Genomic DNA, 18,311 nt, shown 5'->3' with positions numbered 1-18,311 from the left:
GGGGGATAATCTGTGATGGTAAAGTATACAGTGTTCTGCAATACCAAAATGTAATAAACATTTGAGGAACACTGTGATGCCTGGCCATGGTATGTTGAAGTATGCAACCTTTGCATCTTTTAACTATTTTATTTGCTTATCTCATATGGACAGGTACTTTTCAGTAGGGTTCTTGGTGGGCTTTTAGATAAATGGATGAGTTTATGATAGCATGGAGATCTGCATTTCTTAAATAAATGCATTTGCTGGATGTGAAGTCACCAACAAGTCACTTCATCAGCTGAAGTGAATAGTATACACAATGTGTTGAGAAACTAAAAATTATGTTGGTTTTTTTTATATAAGCTCCACAAATTAAGTGTTGAATTCCGTTATGAAAGTAGAAGTAGGTTTAGAAGTATTTAACCTTTGCCAAAATTATGTTTTCAAATAATCCCAGTTAGAAAGGTGAAGAGTGCTTTTCTTAGGTTTTGTTGCTTGGTGAAGTTTTGGTTCATTTTTTTTTTTTTGTCTGTTTGTGGGGTTTTTTGTTTTGTTTTGTGCTTTTGTTGTTGTTTTTTTCCTTCTTTTTCCTTTTCTCTCCCCCCCCCCCCCCCCCTTTTGTGATAAGCAAGGTATTTGGGAAAAATACTCTGAATAAGAAAATGTGCTGTGGAAAATATTGCTATTTTTATAAACCAAGTTTTCGTTCTGAATTATAGTATCAGGAAGCATTGTATCCCCTGATTGTACTGAGGGAATTTCTGAATTATGCTTAGAGTAACATAGCCAGTAATCCTGCCTTCTGGAATAAATAAGAAGGTGATCTAAGAAAATCCTAAGTCAATTTTTTTTTTTTTTTTAATTCATATCAGAATAACAAAGAAGTAGACTCAATTCTGTTACTGTTGTTAAAAATTTGTAGGCTTTTTTTTTTTCCCCTGTTGAAAAGCATGTGTAAGGAAAAAATTTCATCTGGTCATTTTTATGTTCTATAAGGATGTGAAAGCATATTATACTCTGAACAAATCTGAGATACATGTATTGTATTTCCATCTCTGATAGCAACAGACTTTAACTGTAGATTAATTAGTGATTTCAAATGTGGCACACATGTATTTCAGTCTTATTTCACTTATATTTTAATTCCCCCCACTGCCTTCTAACTGAAATCAGTATTTCTTGAGCAATACCATAAATAGGGATTATCTTTCTTTTGCTGTTGTTATCAGACTTCGAAGCACTTACTTATAGGTTATAAAGCAGAGGTTTCATAAAAAAAAAAAACCAAGCAATCCATATATATCTGCTTCTATGTATTTTTAGAATTAGAACACTCTGAAATACAAAACATAATTGAAGGAATGAAAAAGGCATAACTTATTTTACACAAAAATAATCCCCCCCCCCCCCCCCTTTTCCTCTTTTTTCTCATTGGAAAAATCCTAAAAAAAAATTAAATTAAAAAATTAAGAAGGAGCTCAAATTGTTAAGAATTAAAAAAAAAAAGGGGCTGGTGCCTCACCTCACTTCTATGTCATATTATTGACTCTTAATTATTTTATTTTTATTTTTTTAAGTATTTCAATATTTTCTGTGCTTTGCCTCAAATATCCTTCTAACAATTCTTCCCAAAACAGTATGTGACAGAAGCAGAAGAGGAGATAAAAAGTTAGATATCAGACATTGATTCCATTTCAGTGGGTAAAGGACAATATCTAGAAATTGGAGAATATATTTTATGTGTCTTTCAGGACAGAATCTTATGAAGGCTTTCAGGTAGTTGTATTTTTAAATAGGGATGCAAGGGAAAACCTAACACTTTCTGCACCTGACAAAATGCTGATTCCGTTTTATATCCAGTTCTCTGCAAATAGTAATTATTAACTCTTGTAGTATTCAAATGGATTAAGTAAATAATATTATACACATTTTTCACTAATAAAAAAAAAAAAAGGCAGCAACACCCTAAAGACACGGAGAGGCTAAAGTTTTGATCCAGTACAATCTGTAGAATGCTTTTTGAAAAATCACAGATATCAATATTTACAAGTTTGACAATGATGCTGTCTTTGTAGATGTGATGGCCAATCCTGTAGAAAATAAATTAGCAGTCCTTTAAGAGCAGATATAGCCAATGAAAATAGCCTAGTTCCCAGACTGCAGGTAAAAGGGTAAAGAAGCATAAAGACCAAGTAATATTTATTGTAAGTTACATGCATATGATCTCAAAATGTGATGTGCAGGATAATTTTTGCATGACTCATGATGGGGCAGACAGCTACACATGACAGAAAATATATTCATATTGTGGTATTCATATTTCTTTCTTTAAAAGAAAGTTGGATTTTCCCATATAATTATTTCTAGTGATAAAAGAAGTCCCTCCTTATTGTAGATATTTTTCTTTCTGTTACTGTACAAATAGCAGTTTTTCCTATATTCATTTTCCTGTTTTTCTTAGCAGCAATTTAATGGCATATACAGAGGTTCAGCAACAGGACAAGCAATACCAGTGTTCCCATTGCCCTTGGTTTGGTCATTGACTAGATACTACACAGAAGACAGATAGTGGCATCGTCACAAATTACAAAGAGAATGGCTAAAGCTGTTCCACTACCAAGTGCTGTCTACCTTTTTCTGAGCTTAACTATTTAGTTGATGCCTTGTATCGCTGCTTTAAAAGTGACTGTATCACTTCATCTCCCTGGGGAGAACCAAAATCTGACAGGTTTACTTTCACTTGATTGATGCAGTCTGTTCATCAATTCCTAGGAGACCTTCTGAGCTTGAACAATGTTTGGATTTTCTCCGTAAACACTCTCTTCTTTAATAAAGGGAATAAAAATGTAATACAACATACAAACCCTAAAATTTTTAAATATGCCTCGTAGCTGACTTCTAATGAAGATTGTCTATAATTCTGCCATTATTTTTGGAGAACTACAGTCTTCTCCATATTTATATGTTAACTACAGCCTTATGATTAGAGTTGTCCTTAGAAATACTTGTTATGAATCATACCTGATTTTTAATTGCAGTGGATTTTGCTCTGATGTCAGGTATTGGGTTTATCATATTGGGTACAATATTGGTAACAACAGATGTGGTTTATATTCAAGGTAGTATCTGATTTTGCAAAGAATATAATTAATTACTAATGTGAAATAGATATCACTTAATAAAATATTAATTCTTAGATTACTATAATATTAATGTTTTAACGTAGGGTGATGTGCAAAGCTGTATGCCTATTGGCAAGAACGGGTACTTTAAATGTAAATTAAGTAAAGAAAAAAACTGCTTTTTAAAAATAAAATAATCGACAGTAACAAATATTTGGTTTATGGTATTTTAGCATTAAAAATAACTTTACTATGCATAAATATTTGAAAATGTTTGTAACTGATACCAACTTGAGTGTAAACCTACTTTTGAATTATAATTATTATCATCATTTTCTTATTTATTCCATAGTAATTTTTTTTTTTTTTACTCAACATTTTGCCAAGCAAGTTGGTAAGTTAAAGCTTTAAATAAATGGTTTGCTGTACTTCAGAAGTCATTGACTTTGATTAGCAGAGATAAATACTACCTGTTTATATTACTAAGGACCATAACAAATATGAAGATCACTTCATATTATTAAAATCAGGAGACTTTGGGATGCTTCAAATTGCTAGTGGACGTAAGGACGCTTCATAAGATCGTCAACTGACAGCTTAGATGACCTGTCATTTGGAGAGTGAACTGTTCTGTTAGCCGAATGGTGAGTTACTTTCACCAAGTACAGAATTCAGAGAAGTAGGAATGGAACTCCAGTGTGGGCATAATTGCTGTAGGATATTATTGGTATTTTTGTTATCTAAAGAAGGAGATGAAGGTGCTTGTCATTCAGAATTATATAAAAGGTTCTGGAAGCTAGGAGATTGACTAAGGGTGTTTAATTAGGGATGAGAAGGAAAACATTGGTTATGATGCTGTGTCAGATATGCAAGCCTTCTTTGCTTCCTCATTTCCTCTGATCAATGGCTGACCATAATGCTTTCTTCCCTGCAATTATACTTCCCTACCAGTAGCTTACATCTGCATTACAAATGTACTGAGAATCTTCTTCTTTATGAGGTACTCAGGGAATATTTGTGCAATGCTGAACTGCAGATATGGGGACATTCCAAATTGCATTAAATCATGCTTCAATACTCCATGTATTCTGTTGCGTGGTACAATGTGTAACACTTGTATCAACAAAACTAAACTCTAGGTCTAAAATTTGAAATGATTGACATATTGCTAAAAATTATGAAAATATTAAATGGGCAAAGAAAAGATCAGAGCTCAGAAATACTGCAGGTGACATTTGACAAGCTACATTACTTTGTATTTGGAACTGTGTAGGCAGTTTTGAAATAAAAGATAATTAAAATCTTAATTTAAATTAACCACAAAACAATTTGTCCCATGCATATATGAAAAATGATAGATTATCATTAGTAAGTGTTCTGGAAAAAATTAAATGCGATGTTTGATATATTGAAAAATGCAAGATTATCTTAAAACTAGTAAAATCAGTTACAAATAGTAAACTCAGTGGACAGTCACGCAAAGCATACTTAGATTCAGTGCGAAAACTCAAAATCTGAGCAAGTTATGGTATTATTTTAATGTCTTTGAAGAATAAAATTAGCATTCAGTCTTTTATGGTTTAAAATTATTATTTTTTACATAATATTTTTTCATCTGAGACATTAACTCATCTTAAAAAAAATGAAAACACATGTATTTAATTACCTGGAGACATTAAGAATTTATATCTAAATATATACACACGCATATGTATTTATTTTTTTAGGAAAAGGAGGATGACAAATCAGACACATCAAGCTCACAGCAACAGAAAAGTCCACAAGGTCTGAGTGACACCGGATACTCTTCTGATGGGATATCAAGTTCACTTGGTGAAATTCCAAGTCATATCCCCAGTGATGAAAAGGATTTACTCAGAGAATCTCATAAAAAAGACACTATTTCACAAGAAAGTCCACCAAGCCCCTCAGATCTCGCTAAATTGGAAAGTACTGTACTATCTATTCTGGAAGCTCAGGCAAGTACACTTTCTGATGAAAAATCTGTGAAGAACAAAGAGCTTTATGAAATGTATGGTGAACAGACAAAGGATCAACATAAACCAAAACCTTTGCCAGTCACTCCAGAATCTTACAGTTCAGATGAGGAAGACTTAGAAGCTATTCAAGAATGTGAAAGAACCATTGTAGAAGATGGTAAGGGAAGTGCTTCCTCCCGGGCAGACTACAAGGAAGAAGACGGAGGAGATGACATATTGGCAAGAAGACAACGCTATGATTCTGTGGAAGACAGCAGTGAAAGTGAAAACTCCCCTGTCCCAAGGAGAAAAAGAAGAGCTAGTATTGGTTCTTCAAGCAGTGATGAGTACAAACGAGATGACAGTCAGGGATCAGGTGATGAGGAAGACTTCATTAGAAAACAGATTATAGAAATGAGTGCTGATGAAGATGCCTCAGGTTCTGAAGATGATGAATTCATTAGAAGTCAACTCAAAGAGATCAGTGTAACTGAAAGCCAAAGGAAAGAAGAAGTGAAAAGCAAAGCCAAAGGAACAGCTGGAAAACATAGAAGAATGACACGGAAAAGCAGTGCAGGCTATGATGAGGATGCAGGAAGAAGACATTCATGGCACGATGACGATGATGAGACTTTTGATGAAAGCCCAGAGCCGAAATACAGGGAAACTAAAAGTCAAGACAGTGAAGAACTTGTGGTAACTGGAGGAGGAGGCCTTCGGCGTTTCAAAACAATAGAATTAAATAGTACAATAACAAACAAATATTCTGAAGCATCTGAACAGCAGAAAGGTATTTTATATTTTGATGAAGAGCCTGAGCTAGAGATGGAGAGTCTTACAGATTCACCAGAGGATAGATCTAGAGGAGAAGGGTCTTCCAGTTTGCATGCTTCTAGTTTCACACCAGGTACGTCTCCTACTTCAGTGTCATCACTCGATGAAGACAGTGACAGCAGTCCTAGTCACAAAAAACTGGGAGGGGAAAGCAAACAACAGCGCAAAGCCAGACATCGGTCACATGGTCCTCTTCTTCCAACTATTGAAGATTCTTCTGAAGAAGAAGAACTACGGGAAGAGGAAGAACTGCTAAAGGAACAAGAGAAACAGCGTGAATTAGAACAGCAACAAAGAAAAAGTTCAAGCAAAAAATCTAAAAAGGACAAGGATGAACTCAGAGCTCAGAGAAGAAGGGAGCATCCAAAGACTCCACCAAGTAATCTTTCTCCAATTGAAGATGCATCTCCAACAGAAGAATTACGACAAGCAGCAGAAATGGAAGAGCTGCACAGATCTTCCTGTTCTGAATATTCACCTAGTATTGAGTCAGATCCGGAAGGATTTGAGATAAGCCCAGAAAAAATCATAGAAGTGCAAAAAGTTTACAAATTGCCTACTGCTGTCTCTCTCTACTCACCAACAGATGAACAACCAATTGGACTCCCAAAAGAAGAAAATGGTCAAAAGACACTGAAAAGTGCTGAAGAGGTATATGAGGAGATGATGCATAAGTCCAAGTCATTTCAAATTGCAAATGAAAAAGATGAAGTATTTGAAAAAGAATCTTTATATGGTGGAATGTTAATAGAGGATTATATTTATGAATCTTTAGTAGAAGATACTTACAATGGAACTATTGATACTAATCTTGTCATGAGACAAGATGAGAGCAGTGAGTATATACAACAGAGAGGAAAAGAGAAAAAAATAAGAGCTTCAGAACAGATCTATGAGGAACCACAGAAAATTACTGATCTACAGAAAGACTACTATAGTGTTGAGACTTTACATTCTATGGTGCCTCAGGAAGATATTGTTTCTAGTTCTTACATTATCCCAGAAAGTCATGAAATAGTTGTATTAGACAGCACAGTAACTTCCACCACTGAGGAAAAAAAGTTGTTAGATGCAGAAGCTGCTTATGAAGAGCTTATGAAAAGACAGAGGGTGCAGCTAACCCCAGGGTCCAGTCCAACACAACCAACTTCAGGTTTTGTTCCCACATCTGATACACAGGTATCTAGTGTTGGAGAAATGTTGGATAGTACATCCTTAACATCAAGCACTACTTCAGCAATCTCAGATGTATCACCTGTCAGTAGCACAGCACTTTCTATTCCAGATGTTAAAATAACACAGCATTTTACAGCAGAGGAAATTGAAGATGAATACTTAACAGATTATGCGAGAGAAATTCAAGAAATAATTTCTCATGAAACATCAATGTTGACATACTCTGAGACATCAGAAGGTGCTACATCAATATTACCTTCTGATACAGCTTCCTTAACATCATCTACGTCTTCAGTTTGTACCACAGATAGCTCATCACCTATAGACAGTGCAACCGCAGGTTATGTAGATACAGCAGATGCAGATTCTGAAGGTGTCAGGATAATAACCCAAGTTCCTTTAACATCTGCAAAAGAGTACTCTGAAGTGAGCATGCCTTATGAGTCTATTACTGAAGCCACTAAAAAGCCATCTATAATATCAGATAAGCAAAGTGTGGATCAACCTGCAGTTTGTTTGCCTGAAACTGCACCTTCAGTAATGGCAACTACAGTTATAAAACCCAAGCAATATGCAGCTGATACTGTTACCTTTGATACCTCCAAATCAGAAAAGGAAGCAGCTAGGAAAATCAAAAGTACAGTAGAGGCTGGCATTGTCAAAATTCATCAGGAAGATTCACACGAAGAATTTGGTGTTGATATGACAAGGATTGATTTAACTAGCACTACATCTGAGCAGCCACCTGTATGTATAGTGTCAGTACCAGTTACAGAGCCTACATCAGAAACACCTTCTGTACCTACTCCCAGTGTTGTAAGTAAGACCAGCATGGTCTCTGTGCCTTCCTCAGCTCCTGCTATAACAGCCAAAGTATTCTCGCTTTTTAGAAGCTCTTCTTTGGATTCTCCTGCACAACCTTTTCCACCCCCACCTCCTCCTCCTCCTCCACCACCTCCTCCACCACCATTACCTCCACCTATCTTACCCAAGCCAGCCATTTATCCCAAAAAGAAGCCACAGATTAAGACTCCAGCAGCAACAGCTCCCACAGTGGTACCTTCATTCACAAGTGTTCCAGTCCTGGAGTCCACATCTGTGTTAAAGAATCATATGGTACCTATAACAAAAACATACACCCCAACACCACCTCCTGTACCACCCAAACCATCCTCTATTCCAGCAGGGCTTGTTTTCAGTCACAGGCCCACTGAAGTAACTAAACCTCCAATTGCTCCTAAACCAGCCGTTCCTCCACTCCCCATAGCTGTTCATAAGCCAGCAGAAACACAGCCCAAGCCAATAGGTTTGCCATTGACTTCAAGTATGACTCTGAATTTGGTCCCTGCAACTGAATATAAAATAGCATCTCCCACTTCCCCTTTGTCTCCACATTCTAACAAATCTTCACCAAGGCTGACAAAACCCTCACAGGAAACCTATGTTGTAATCACATTGCCATCTGAGCCTGGAACTCCCACAGAAGCTATAACTAGTCAGGCTGTTACTAGCTGGCCTTTAGAAGCACCTTCTAAAGAACAGATTCCCCAGCCTATGCAACCAATTTTTACTCCACCAATGAAAACTATGGAAATTCAAAGTATGGCAGATCAGAGTATGTATATTTCAGGTGCTTTGCAAGCTATTCCAGCCACAACACAGTCAATTTTCAAAAAAATGCCTAGTTCAAAATCAGAAGTAGTAACAACAGAGGTGACCAAGACCACAGTGTCTGTGGTTAAAGGCCCAGTGCCTGGTTTTGGTTTAGATAGTGTCGCTATTACTATACCTCCGGAGCCACTACACATAGGAGATCAACCGAGGTATAGAGAGAACGGAAGATTCCATCCGCTGGGTGATGTCATAGATCTTCGCACTTTGTCTAAGATGGATTTCGAAATGAAAGACAGTTGTATGGATCTGTCTGCTGTTTCCATGGACTTGAGAAGGCAAATGCCACCGAGCGATACATGTGGGCGGCCAGTAAGTACTGTCCAACCAGCTATAATGAATCTTAGTACATGTGTTGCTGATCCTTCTCTGTCTGTAGTCACTGAGACAGTAACTGTAGTGACCTGCACTGCCACTGTAAGCTACACTTCCAGTACAGACAGCCTTGTAGACCTGGGACATGCGATGACAACACCGCTGCAGCTAACAACAGCAAAGCATTTTGAGCCTGCATACAGAGTAACAGGCAGCCAGGCATTCTCTGCAGGTAGAGATGAAGTGCCAATAAATTTATCCCTGGGTACTGCAACCCATGCGGTGACGTGGGCTACTACAAAGCCTGTTACTGTACCACCTGTTGGTGTTACAAATGGTTGGACTGATCTCTCCACTTCTCAGGAGCCCATGGAGAGTGGAGCAGTTGACCTTAGCACTACAAAATCCCACAGAACAGTAGTAACAATGGATGAAACTACTTCAGGTATCGTAACAACGGTGATAGAAGATGATGAAAAGCCTGTGGATCTGACTGCAGGGAGAAGAGCTGTCTGCTGTGATGTGGTTTACAAATTGCCATTTGGTAGGAGCTGTACAGCACAGCAGCCACCAACTACACTTCCTGAAGATCGCTTTGGTTACAGAGATGACCATTATCAGTATGATCGTTCAGGGTCATACGGCTACCGAGGAGTGGGAGGTATGAAACCATCTATGTCTGACACAAATTTATCAGAAGCTGGACTGTTTGCATACAAAAGCAAGAATAGCTTTGATTATCGTGTTGGGGCAACTGATGCAGCAGTAGATCTTACTTCTGGAAGAGTTACTACAGGTCAGTATGACACAGCAGCAGATCTTTCTTTGAAATATAATTTTGATGTTCCTCACCTCATTTCAGGATAATTTTTTTTATTATTATTTTTCCCCTTCTGTTGTTTTGTCTTCTTTTGGAGAATGTGACAAATTATTCTGGATTACACATTTTTCATTTCTTCATTTCACATACGTGTTTTGCACAGACGTGCCTGCATGTGCCTGCATGTTCAGAAATGCTGTTTCCTTCACATCTAAAGTAGATCATTAACCTGAAGATTTGCATGCAGTTTTCCCTTCCTATTTAATACATCAAGATGGGATGACTTTCAGAATCCACAAAGCAGCATTATTTTGTGGGACTGGACTGTAACTTTGCCCTGTAATTTCAGGTGAGGTTATGGATTATTCAAGCAAGACTACTGGTCCTTATCCAGAGACTCGGCAGGTGATTTCAGGCATCGGGCTCAGTACACCGCAATATTCCCAAGCAAGAATGGTATCATCTTTGGGTTCCCAGTTTGGCATTGGAAGTGTTTTAAGGTCATCCAATGGTGTTGTTTATTCTTCAGTAGCAACTCCAATCCCGTCCACATTCGCCATCACTACACAACCCGGTTCTATTTTTAGTACATCTGTCAGAGATTTACCTACTCTCCAGACAATTGACTCAGTGCCCTCTTTATCAACTTTGCAACAAAGCCAGCCTCTCCCAAGATCATACAGTTTCTTGACAACAGTGGCAGCTGAAAAAGATAGTGCAATTACTGCCATTGATATGGAGACAGGGTTACCACCTCTTACTATAGAAACTATTACCACTGAGCCAACCAACTTGATACCCACCTTAACTACAGCATCTGAAGTTTATACAGATGTAATTGAAGATGAGGTTGCCCTTCTCATTGCCCCTGAAGAAGGCAAACAGCAGCAGCTTGATTTGGAGCGGGAACTTCTTGAGCTTGAGAAAATTAAGCAGCAGCGCTTTGCAGAAGAGTTGGAATGGGAACGTCAGGAAATTCAAAGATTTAGGGAACAAGAAAAGTTTATGGTGCAAAAAAAGCTTGAGGAGTTGCAATCCATGAAACATCATCTCCTATTTCAGCAAGAGGAGGAGAGACAAGCTCAGTTTATGATGAGGCAAGAGACATTAGCTCAGCAGCAGTTGCAGCTTGAGCAGTTCCAACAACTTCAACAACAGCTCCACCAACAGTTGGAGGAGCAAAAGATTTGTCAAATATATCAGTATGGTTATGACCCTTCAGGAACTGGTTCGCCACAAACTACCACAGATCAAACACTTTTGGAAGGACAGTATGCAACCACAGAAAATGGCCAATTTTGGCCTGCTGATGATGCAACCACTACAGCTTCAGGAGTCCTGGGTATTGAAATTCCACAAAGCCAAACGTGGTATACAGTGCAGTCTGATGGCATTACCCAGTACATACCCAGGTCTGGTATCCTAAGCTCTGCTTCAGAAATGTCTCTTAAGGATATTGATGTTAGAGAAGAGAAGCAGTTGAAAAAGAGAAGTTCTATGCCAAAATTACGTGGTCCGTATGAGGAGCTTGAGGAGACCCTGGAAGAAGAACCCCGGTGCTTCAAAAAGATAGTGGACAGTGGAGTGCAAACTGATGATGAAGATGGAGCAGACAGAGGTTATACAAACAGAAGACGGAGAAATAAGAAGAGTGTTGATACGAGTGTTCAGACAGATGATGAAGATCAAGATGAATGGGATCTTTCTAGCAGATCCAGAAGGAAGCCTCGTGTGGGGAAATACAGTGAGAGTACTGCTGAGGCAGACAAAGCTAAACAATTCTCTAAAGTATCTAGTATTGCGGTTCAGACAGTGGCAGAGATTTCAGTACAAACAGAACCCGTAGGAACAATAAGAACACCTTCAATCAGGGCCCGATTGGATGCTAAGGTTGAAATCATAAAACACATTTCAGCTCCAGAAAAGACATATAAAGGAGAAAGTTTGGGATGTCAAACAGAGACAGAGTCAGATACTCAAAGTCCCCCATATCTGTCAGCTTCATCTCCTCAGAAAGATAAAAAACGCCCAACACCATTAGAGATAGGATACTCATCCCACCTTCGTCCAGACTCCACACTGCAGGTAGTCCCTTCCCCTCCCAAATCTCCCAAAGTTCTCTATTCACCCATTTCACCTGTTTCACCAAGCAAAGTTATAGAGTCAGCATTTGTACCCTATGAAAAACCCATCACTGATGACATCAGCCCTCAGAAGATGCTGCATACTGACATTGCCAAGGTTCCTCCATCAAGCCCAAAGGCAGCAAAGATGATGCAACGCTCTATGTCTGACCCTAAGCCCCTGAGTCCCACAGCAGAAGACAGTTCAAGAGCTCAGTTTCAGTACACTGAGGGTTACATGGTAAGAAGTACTTGCTTGCTTTATTTTTTTTATTCTTTTTTTTAATATGCAGTTCCACAGTTATCAGTACAGCATGAGGGCTGACACAGTTATTTGCAGTACCTGTGAATGTAGTCTTTTTGCTCACCTTGCTAAAAAGTCCCAAGGAACATCTGCTGTCTAAAGTAATGGTTATTTGCTTCATTGCTTTCCCTGGAAGTAAAATAATTTGTATTACATACTTACTAAGATTCAGGAAAAAAGCACAACAAATTCTTGTTCAGAATTTGGAAGGCTGTTTATGTTTTATGTAAAGTAATTAGCACCGATTCATTTTCATTGAGAAAATGAAAACCATTTTCCTTCTAAGCATACTCAGCTCTTGTGGCATGGTCTGCAGTGCATTTACCTTGAAATTACTGCATGTGCCTTTTGAGAAGTAGCTGACCAGATTTATAATTGCCTTATTTCACTGTCCTTTTTATGTCTTATTTAACTGTCCTTTTTAACCCTCATGAGGTTTCTTGTCTATTTGTGACTCAGTGGGTAGTCTTCTGTCTCCCACACCAAAAGCTCACACACCACAAAGCCATGTGTTTTTTTTTTGTTTTGGATAAGGAGGATTATCAAGAAGTTATGCAAGTGTTGAGGGCTGTTTCTTGTGGGGCTAGAGGAGGCAATTTTGAATAAGGCTGACGCCATCAGGACAAAGTTTTCATTTCTGCAGTATTCCTTTTCCTTGAGAGATGAGAAGTAAGATTTCTGATTTGGGAACCAGTCTGTTATTTATTAGCAAGAGAAAGAAGTCCTGGCTAAAAAAAAAAAATAAAAAATCTTTTATAATTTAACATGTACTTTGACTTTTCTCCAAGTCCATTCCCTTCTTTCAGTTGCAGGGTCAGTATCTTATTTGTCAGAGGTCTGCACGAGTTGCCATTCAAGTTCTTCAGCAATTCTAACTTTTATATTCAGTCATGTGCAAATACATGAGTGATTAGTACGGGCTGGATAGAATAAAGAGGGTTTATTCTTTGCGTTTAGCAATTTGTGGTAGCTTTCAAATGCAGAATTAGCTGGTTATGCCCTCCAGGGTTCCCACTGTAAGCAGTTTCTGCAGTTTCACATATTTGTACAGATATTAAATGCTGCAACCTACTGGAAATGATACTTAAGAGTTTTTAAGGGATAACTGTGGTCATGATATTGGCACTCCATGTAAGCGTCATTCCCTATTGCAAGATTAGTACGCTGCGGAAACTGTAGCACAAGTACTAAAGTTTCATGTAGAGTGGAACAGCATCTTCAAGAATGTTGCTCAAGTGTTGGAAAGTACTAGGTTCTACTACATTTTGGAGAGTAGGTATAATATTGTAAAATAATTGTCAGTGTAGTGAAACTATTCCTGAAGACAAATTACTCAGTTAACTTGTTTCATAGATACATATATATTTGATATGAATTGTATACTGTGACGGGTGATAACTTCATCCATGATGGATGATATATGTTTGGACATCTATATGTTTATACTAGCCAAGAACCTGATTTTAGGACTGTATCATCTTGGAAGCTCAGGAAAGAGTGGATAGTGATTTCTTCTTTTGTACATTTTGCCACACTCAAAAGCTCTTCCTAAAAGTAGCATACACAGTGTCACTGTTGACAAAGTGTAAACCTTTTTAACTTTTTTTTCAGCTTTAGAATGGTATAAATATAGCAACACATCATTGTTATACTCAAGTTTAAATACAGGATAGCTTTTGGATAATTTAAAAAATAATTTTGACACTGGCAATGTTTCATCATTCTTTATCTGTACAGTGCCCACAGCAGTTAAAGTCTTTGTCTGTTGATGCTCTGTGTATACTTCTGTGCCTCCTGACTGAAGAGTTCCTAATTGCCAAATTATAGAAAGGGAAATGTAGAAAGAATCAGTTATGGCAGTCAAACAGTGAAGTTCAGTGCAGAAAAACTTGTGAAACAGCTCATTCTGGAAAGGAGAAGTTGCTAGAGCTGAACTTAAAAGAATAAAGATTGTTCTTTCACTACCTTAGGGAAATGGGGTGTGTATATGAATATTCTTTGCATGAATGAATATCCCATCACTTTTTTAGCAGTTCTTGTTTCAGGGTTGTGTCTTTGCATTCATAAACACTGTAGGTGAAAAGGCTGTTCGTGTGTTCATGTGTATGTTTCACAGGCTTTTTTTATGACATTTTATCAAAAAAGCTGTTCCTTATGCAATCAGTGGGGCTAAAAGGATAGCAATAAAACTGGTCTTTTTCTAAGTCTTACAATGAAATGATGCCTTGTGCCTCAGGCAGTGCAGTTTCATCATTCATGTACAACATTACAACATTTCAAGAAAAAAGATTATGGAGACTCTGACAATGATGATTAAGTTAGCTCTATATGGTTTTGAACTGCTGCTTTGAATGCAATTTTATTTTTAATGCACCTTTTATAGGAAGTTATTAAAATGTTTTATCTAATCTAGTCTGAAAGAATGAAAAATAACCCAGTAGCTAATCACCTAATAATAAGTACCCAGATAATATTGCTTTCAATGATGCAAATTTAATTTTCAGATAAGATGTATGTTTACACTGCATTTTCACTTACTATCATAGTCATTGCCTCTATATAAATTAATTATTGAAATAACATAAATGGTCGCTTACTACTAATCCAAAGTATTGTTTTACATTATGTCCTATGTGGTAGTTCTTATGTGCTATGTATTTCTGTGATGTACATTAGTAATCAAGTGTCGCTGTGTCAAGGAAAAAGTGTGAGCTATGGGTTGTCAGCACCAAAAAAAATGTTGTGGAAGCCACCCACCTGGAACTGATATTTTGCAGATACCTGATTTTCCTGTTTTGTGAGCTTTGTGCCACTTGAGCTCCCACTGCCAGTGAGCTCTCTAGCACTGATTTTGATAGACTGTCCAGCAGTCCAGTGTGGTGGGATTCCACAGAGCGCAAAGTCATAGTAATGGTTTCCATGAGGGCACTGGAAAGTGTTAGTAGACTCTGGAAGTAAAGATTGAATTTCATCCAGCAGCAATAAGAAATTGCGAGTATCTGTCTAGTTTAATAAAGAAATAGCATTACACCAGTGCATTACAGAATCAAGTCACATGCCAGTCAGAGTCAACTTGGGCACTTGTACATACTGCATATGTGTAATCAAAGATGGAAGTTGTCTTCCATTTGCCTTTGGATGCAAAATGCCTGCTCAGCTAAACAGAAGCAAATTGCAGAAGATCTTGCACATGAGCTGTCACACACATACAACATCTACAGCCAAGCAGTGCATAAAGACTCAGCAGAAATGTTTGTATTCATGAACCTAATGCAAAGACACATCTGTCAACAGCCTGTCAGCTTCAGGGTAGAAATTGTACATTTAAGCTTCAATGCTTAGAACAAATTCTATCAATCTGTTTATTAAGAGGGTTAACAAAGACTTTTTTTGAATTTTTTAGCTAATGTGAGTTGCCATATTTGTAAGGTAAATATAATTCAAATTTTTATACAGTACTAAAAAAGATAATGATTTCAAGCAAAATCCCTAAAGAGTCTGCTTTATTTAGATAAGAATCATGAGACTTCGTCTATTGCTGTAGTGATTTTTTACCAATTTTATAGCTGTAAATTTGTTTAGTGGCATAAAATTCAAAGTAATGAAACCAAAGCACACAAATCTGTATAACTGTATTTTATCTTCTATGGTATCCTAAAACTTTCAACTCTAAAACTGAAGGATAATATTTCAATGATTTGGGCTGCCATTTGCTGTGCCAGACGTTATACATCTGGACACTGAAGAGAGGAAACAGGGTTGTTGCTCCCAGTAGAATTAAAACTTTCCATATATCATATCCATGATGTTTTGCTTGTTTATTCAGGACTAAGCTGATCACCCAACTTATATTTCAATGAGAAATGTTCTTCTTGGGTAATGACTAAAGATAGAGATAATTACCTGGTTTGAGGTTGGGTATTTCTGTTTGTTTACCTTCTTCAGGAGAAGAGAAGAGGTTCACTTATTAGTGTCATGCCAGAATGGCAAATAACAGATTTCTGCAATTTTTAGAGCACAGGAAGTTGATGTTTCCCATGTTTTCTTATTATCCAGCCTGAATTCCAGCTACAAGGATGTGGTACTTTGTTATAACTCTTACAGTTACTGTAAACTATTCTGAAGTGTCTTGGGATCTGAGGCATGGGTGGTCACATGGTTGTAGCTGCAAAAGTCTTAATTCAGTGACTTTAATTTTCCATTTTAGACCCATGATTCAGTCCAGAAAAAAGGAAGAACATTTTATTTTATGTAAAAGTTAAATTTCAATATAAAGGAGCCATTACCTCTTGCAGAAACAGCTGCTATTTGGGTTTAAGTACAGATGGGTATTGAGTGAGGAACCATCTTTGGTAGTGCATTAGAATGACCTACATTTGAAGTGCAAAGTTGAAATTGTGTTTTGTGGGGATTTTTCCGCATTTGCTTCTGAGTGGTATCTGTGGGCTGTGGTTTAATGGAGCTCTTCTTCAGGCACTGGTGACAACTGGTCCTTCAGTTTGGCTATGCATATGCCAGTCTTAAAGAACGGTCTGGAAGCAGACTGATTTACATGATTCATATGGTCTGCATGCAGTTTGTGAACTGCATATGTGGGTCTGTCTGATCCACAGGTTTCTGAATCCCTGAAGAGTGCCCTGCAGATACTTATGAGGCTGGTTGGTTCATCATTGCCTGTGGACAGGGCAATCTTGTTTTGAGATGGAATTCAGGCCGGCAATCCAAAGAAGGTGTAGATGTACCTATTGAGTTCCTTTTGTGTTTAAATATTGTCACACAGTTTTTTGTATGTTACAGACAAATTAACTGGAAACTGTGTCGATCTCATATCTAGAAACAATTCCAGCCCCTTCCAACCTGGCCTTGAACATCACCAGTGATGGGGCAGCCACAGCTTCCCTGGGCACCCTGTGGCAGTGACTCACCACCCTCATAGTGAAGAAGTTTTTTTCCTAATACAAATATCTTATCTGAACCTTTTTCAGTTTAAAGCCACTGCTCCTTTTCCTAACCCTAAATGCCCTTGTCAAAAGCCCCTCTCCAGCTTTCTTGTAGGCCCCTTAAGGTCCTGGAAGCTGCTCTAAGGTCTCCCCAGAGTTTTCACTTCTCCAGGCTGAACAACCCTAACTTTCTCTGTCTTCATAAGAGAAGTGCTCCAGCCCCTCGGTCATCTTTGTAGCCCTTTTCTGGACTCACTCCAACAGGTCCATGTCCTTGTGTTGGGAGCCCCAGAGCTGGATGCATTACTCCATTACTTCCTGTGCTGTATAAAATCATAGAATAGTTAGGGTTGGAAAGGACCTCAAGATCATCTAGTTCCAACCCCCCTGCCATGGACAGGGACACCTCACACTAAACCATCCCACACAAGGCTTCATCCAACCTGGCCTTGAACACCGCCAGGGATAGAGCACTCACAACCTCCCTGGGCAACCGATTCCAGTGCCTCACCACCCTAACAGGAAAGAATTCCCTCCTTATATCCAATTTAAACATCCCCTGTTTAAGTTTTAACCCATTACCCCTTGTCCTGTCACTACAGTCCCTGACGAAGAGTCCCTCCCCAGCATCCCTATAGGCCCCCTTCAGATACTAAAAGGCTGTTATTAGGTCCCCACGCAGCCTTCTCTTCAGGCTGAACAGCCCCAACTTCCTCAGCCTGTCTTCATACGGGAGATGCTCCAGTCCCCTGATCATCCTCATGGCCCTCCTCTGGACTTGTTCCAGCAGTTCCATGTCCTTTTTATGTTGAGGACACCAGAACTGCACACAATACTCCAGGTGAGGTTTCACAAGAGCAGAGTAGAGGGGCAGGATCACCTCCTTCGACCTGTTGGTCACACTCCTTTTGATGCAGCCCAGGATACGGTTGGCTTTCTGGGCTGCGAGCGCACACTGCCGGCTCATGGAATCCTTTGGAATAACATTTCTGTGATTCAAATGAGGTGTCTTTTTTCCATCTGCCAGATCTTCAAAACAGAAGGA

The 18,311-nt window shown here is 38.4% G+C and overlaps 1 protein-coding gene across 1 annotated transcript in view; it reads left to right on the top strand.

Annotated features, from left to right (window-relative positions):
- The window catches only part of PCLO (piccolo presynaptic cytomatrix protein), a 359,578-nt gene that overhangs the window by 172,513 nt on the left and 168,754 nt on the right, over window positions 1-18,311 (top strand). The window contains exons 6-7 of the mRNA XM_065667248.1: window positions 4,832-9,875; window positions 10,249-12,263. Coding sequence (XP_065523320.1) covers window positions 4,832-9,875; window positions 10,249-12,263 — 7,059 coding nt within the window. The remainder of the gene's footprint in view (window positions 1-4,831; window positions 9,876-10,248; window positions 12,264-18,311) is intronic.

Source organism: Lathamus discolor, chromosome 1, assembly GCF_037157495.1.
Source record: "Lathamus discolor isolate bLatDis1 chromosome 1, bLatDis1.hap1, whole genome shotgun sequence".
Taxonomy (NCBI): Eukaryota; Metazoa; Chordata; class Aves; order Psittaciformes; family Psittacidae; genus Lathamus; species Lathamus discolor.
The sequence above is the reverse complement of the archived record's forward strand: the minus strand, read 5'-3'. Positions and strand labels throughout refer to the sequence as shown.